The sequence below is a fragment of the Octodon degus genome, unplaced genomic scaffold, assembly GCF_000260255.1.
Source record: "Octodon degus isolate 3935 unplaced genomic scaffold, OctDeg1.0 scaffold00057, whole genome shotgun sequence".
In the NCBI taxonomy this organism is placed as follows: domain Eukaryota; kingdom Metazoa; phylum Chordata; class Mammalia; order Rodentia; family Octodontidae; genus Octodon; species Octodon degus.
The window spans coordinates 2,278,941-2,283,113 of NW_004524633.1; the positions used below are offsets into that span (position 1 = coordinate 2,278,941).

The 4,173-nt window shown below is 37.8% G+C and overlaps 1 protein-coding gene across 7 annotated transcripts in view; it reads right to left on the reverse strand.

The window, feature by feature from the left end:
* Positions 1 to 4,173, reverse strand: part of Dock7 (dedicator of cytokinesis 7) — a 246,024-nt gene that overhangs the window by 176,696 nt on the left and 65,155 nt on the right. For all 7 annotated transcript variants that reach the window (XM_023718310.1, XM_023718311.1, XM_023718308.1 and 4 more), the window contains exons 14-15: positions 2,863 to 2,956; positions 1,654 to 1,816 (exon numbers count right to left, since the gene is read on the reverse strand). In XM_023718310.1, the coding sequence (XP_023574078.1) occupies positions 1,654 to 1,816; positions 2,863 to 2,956 (257 nt within the window). The remainder of the gene's footprint in view (positions 1 to 1,653; positions 1,817 to 2,862; positions 2,957 to 4,173) is intronic.

A 4,173-nucleotide genomic window follows, 5' to 3' on the forward strand; every position in this document is an offset into this window, starting at 1 on the left:
AAGAGGGGACATGATCACTTGATATCTTACGCTGTACCACAAAGTTTAGAGTTCTAGTGATAGCACCTAAAAATGTAATAAAATAATCAGGCATGGTGCCACAGGCCTGTACTACTAGCACCTGGGAGCCCAAGGCAAGAGACGGCAAGTTCAAGGCCAAAAACATTCACCACAGGAGCCTGATGCATGGTAATACATTGTATTAGGACAGGCAAGTCGGGGTGAAACCCAAGATTTCTGCTTCAGAAGGCTATGCCTCCGCTGCCCTGCTGGAGAGCAACAGCCGTGTGAGGTCAGGCTCTCAGAAGCACGATACCGGAGGCCTCATTTGCACAGAATGCATGGGAGAGGCACCCCTGAAGCTGCGCAGTGTGCAGCCTGCAAAGTCACAGCTAACAATTTAGTGTCTACTATTCTCCAGGCAGTAGATATGAGAACACAATGCAGGCATATAACGGACTCATGTGTAACATTATATGCACTGATAATTAATATTTGAGGAATTGCGTTAATTAAAAGAGTTGAAATGTTTTAACTTAAGAGACTAAAGGGTAAGTGCTAGGCACCATCACAGCACAGTGTGCTGCTCAGCAATGCTTTTACCCTCTCTCTCCCTTGGTTTACTCACCTTTAAAATAAAGGCAACAGGCTGGCCAGATAGCACCGCAAGTTAAAGCACCTATTTAGGCAGACACATGGGCTAGGGATTTGATCCCAGGCCTGCCGTGCTAACCTTGCCCCTGGGGCACACTGAGATGGCTAATAAAATCGGGTGTGGTGGCACATGCCTGTAATCCCAGCACTTGGGAGGCTGAAAAACAAGAGGATCACTACAAGTCCGATCTATGTAGTGAAACCCTGTAGATCTGTACTAAATACATAATATTAATTAATTAAATAAAGTTAACATCTCCAAACTATGAGGCTGAAACAAGATAATACATGAAGGTAAAGGACACTATACCTAACAGAGTGGTTTTACGATGGCTATTAATACAATTATGCATTAAGAAACAGAATACGCAAAAAGGCCGCATAAGGTTTTGTTTTGTTTTTTTTTTCAAAGTTTTATTGATAAACAGATAGCAATGAGACAGTTTCAAATCAAATCGGAAGTACAGTTTCAACAAATAATACACTGTATATATTCTTCTTAGTGGTTAATTGCTGTACAGGATGCGGACTTGTGATCCTATTTACAAACACCATTAGAACAAATCATTCTATTCATTAAGAGAATGCAACTATAATCTGTATACCCCATTTTTTCTAAGTTCCGTTATTGAATATTATAGGTGTGTAAACAGCGAAATATTCTAAAAGAGTCCAGTAGCCCATAATAGCATTGGGTCTTCTGTTTAATTGGCAATGTCAGAAATTATTGACCTGAATCCCCCACAGCTCAACTTAACAGCATGGCTTTATTTCCTATATTTCGTCTTCATACTTTTCTACTAGATGGTTAAGACCAAGGTAAAGCAGGACCTATGCAACAAGAGTTGTAGCTTTTTGGTCTGAGAAGGTCAGTGAAATGCCCTCAGGATTTATCCTGAGCCACATAAGGTTTTGGAGAGTTTCATTCTAGCTCTACTTTAGTATTAAAGTATATAGTGTCTTACCTGAAAATTCTCATAAAAAGTTAAAATCCCTTACCTGTAAGTAGTATTTGGTACATAGACATCCCGAGCAGGAAACTCTAAAATTTCCCGGGTAGGTCTGACTCTACTGTCAGGGTACAGCTTCACTTGAAGTAGTTCCGGAGTTAGGCAATAATGGGGATTTTCAGGAGCAGGAGAAATGTCTATCTTCAGCTGAGCTGCATATTAAAATATTTACAAAAACAGTGAAACCCAAAAAATAAGGAGTACAGAATTGCTACAGTCTGGATATAAAGTACCATCTAAGATCCAAGTGCTAAAGGCTTGGCTGGCGGCCTGTAGCCCTACTAACGCTGGTGCAATCTTAGCAGGTGGAACCCAGTGGGAAAAGCAAGGCTGGGACCAGCAGCCCTGTAAGGAAATGCAGAGCTCAACCCTTTCTCCCACTCTTTGCCTCCCAACAGCTCAGAAGTGGGAAGCTCTACCACATGCTTCCAACATGAGGCCCTAGTCAAGGGCCCAAAAGCAATCCAACTACATGGCCCCAACCACAAATTTAAATCTCTGAAACTGGGAACCAAGATATTTCCTTGTGCTAAGCCTAATTTTCTCAGATAACTTGTCACAGTGACAGAGTGCTAACTAAAACATAATAAAAATGTCTTTGAAAAAATTTAGACCTTAGTTTGCAGTAAGTCTGGGCATAATACACAGAAGCCAAAGTATCATTTTAGACCTCTAAGTCATTGCATTTTACCAAGTTTCAAATGTAAAAAATGCTACTATACACAAAATGCATATAAAGTAACTGCTTGCTGAATGAATGGCAAATAGTAAAAGATGTCAAAAAGGAGAAACAAACAGAGAAAGCGATCTGACATTGTAAATAGCCAACATTTAAAGACTAAACAATTTAATTTTGGCTTGGCAGACTTCAAACTAATTTAACTCTGAAATGATTTGCTCTAAAAACAGTATAAACGTGTTTCTGAATATTTACCAGTGCACATATTTTTCTCTCTAGAAAATAATTTTAAGCTACAATATTATTTATCACTGTCATTATAAAACTCAAATTATCAAAGGTGCTGAGTCCTGCATCCACAGTTAGACTATATAATAACAAGATGAAGACTGACAGGTACTAAGTTTAGGAAAGGACATGGGCCAGATAAGTGAGAAAGCAGGAATGCAGATTTTCCAGGCAACATAATACACTGGTGGTGACCACAGAGAAATCCCAGGTACTCAAACATTAACATACCTGTAATAGGTCTCAGTCGCCGCAAGACAGAAGACGGCCTCCTCATATCAGCAAGGAATTTGTATAGATCTTCATCGCTTAAGCGGTCTCCTTCCTGATTGCAAAGACAGAGAAAAAAGGATTTGATAAAACAAGTTACAAGGGGCTGGGGATTTGGCTCAGCAGTAGAATGCTTGCCTAGCAAGCTGGAAGCCCTGGGTTTGGTCCTCGGCACCAAAAACAAAAACAAAAAAGTCACCTAAAACAACTACAGTAGGTGGGAACTAATGTTATATTACTTGCTTATAAGCATGAACTTCTGCTACACTTCAGATAGAATGAAGAATTAGTATGAGCCCAAATATCTTTATTTGCTATCTTTATGCTTTCAAATTCTATTACGATTTCTGACATCGTTATATCCCACTATATATATCCAGAAAGTATTATAGAATACTATATGATACAAAAAAACATACAAGTTGAAGATAGCTAAAACTGAAAGGAAAAACAAGAATATAGACATAAATCAGAATTTAAAGATAAGATTTAAAAAGCAGGCTAAAGTAAAAACAGATGATTGTCTTAAATCATTACACTTGAGGGTTTTTTTTTTTTGTCTTTTCAACTTTATATGTCACCTAATCTTCAAATGCAAAAATTCACTAATGGCTAATTTTTTTAAAAGAGTCCATAAAGAAGAGAAAACCCTACAGTTAAGAAAAAGCATAACTATCCTACCACTAAGACCAAAAAGCAAAGCAAAAGAACTCCAAAATGTTCTCAAATCCATGAAGGAAGAGACAAGAAACAACAACAAAAAAACAACCTTCCTTAAGTAATATCAATTTTTCAATTTAATATTAACATTTTAATTAAAGTAACTAGGAGTTTATTTTTATTGAATAGCTAATCTTTAATCCTATCCACCTGCTTTTGATATTTTATTGCCATATTTGAATATTTCTTACAATGTTCTTTTAGCTGATAATGAACATATTTAAGGTACTTTTAAAAATTATGAATGTACCTTGAGCCACATCACATCTGTTCACTGTATTGCTCTAAACAGAACAGAATATCTTTTTGTTCTGTCATTAGGGGAAATGACTTTTGTCGTTGCTTGTTTTGATTTTGAGACAGGGTCTCACTAGTCTGTTCAAGCTGGCCCTGAACTCACTATGTAGCCCAGGCTGTCCCTGAACTCAGAGAGATGTTCTGCCTCGGCCTCCTTAGTGCTGGGATGATAGACATGCACCACTGCACCCTGTGGAGAAACAATTTTTAATTTCTAAGGGGCTATAGCTTTTTGGAATCTTTTTTTTTTTTTTT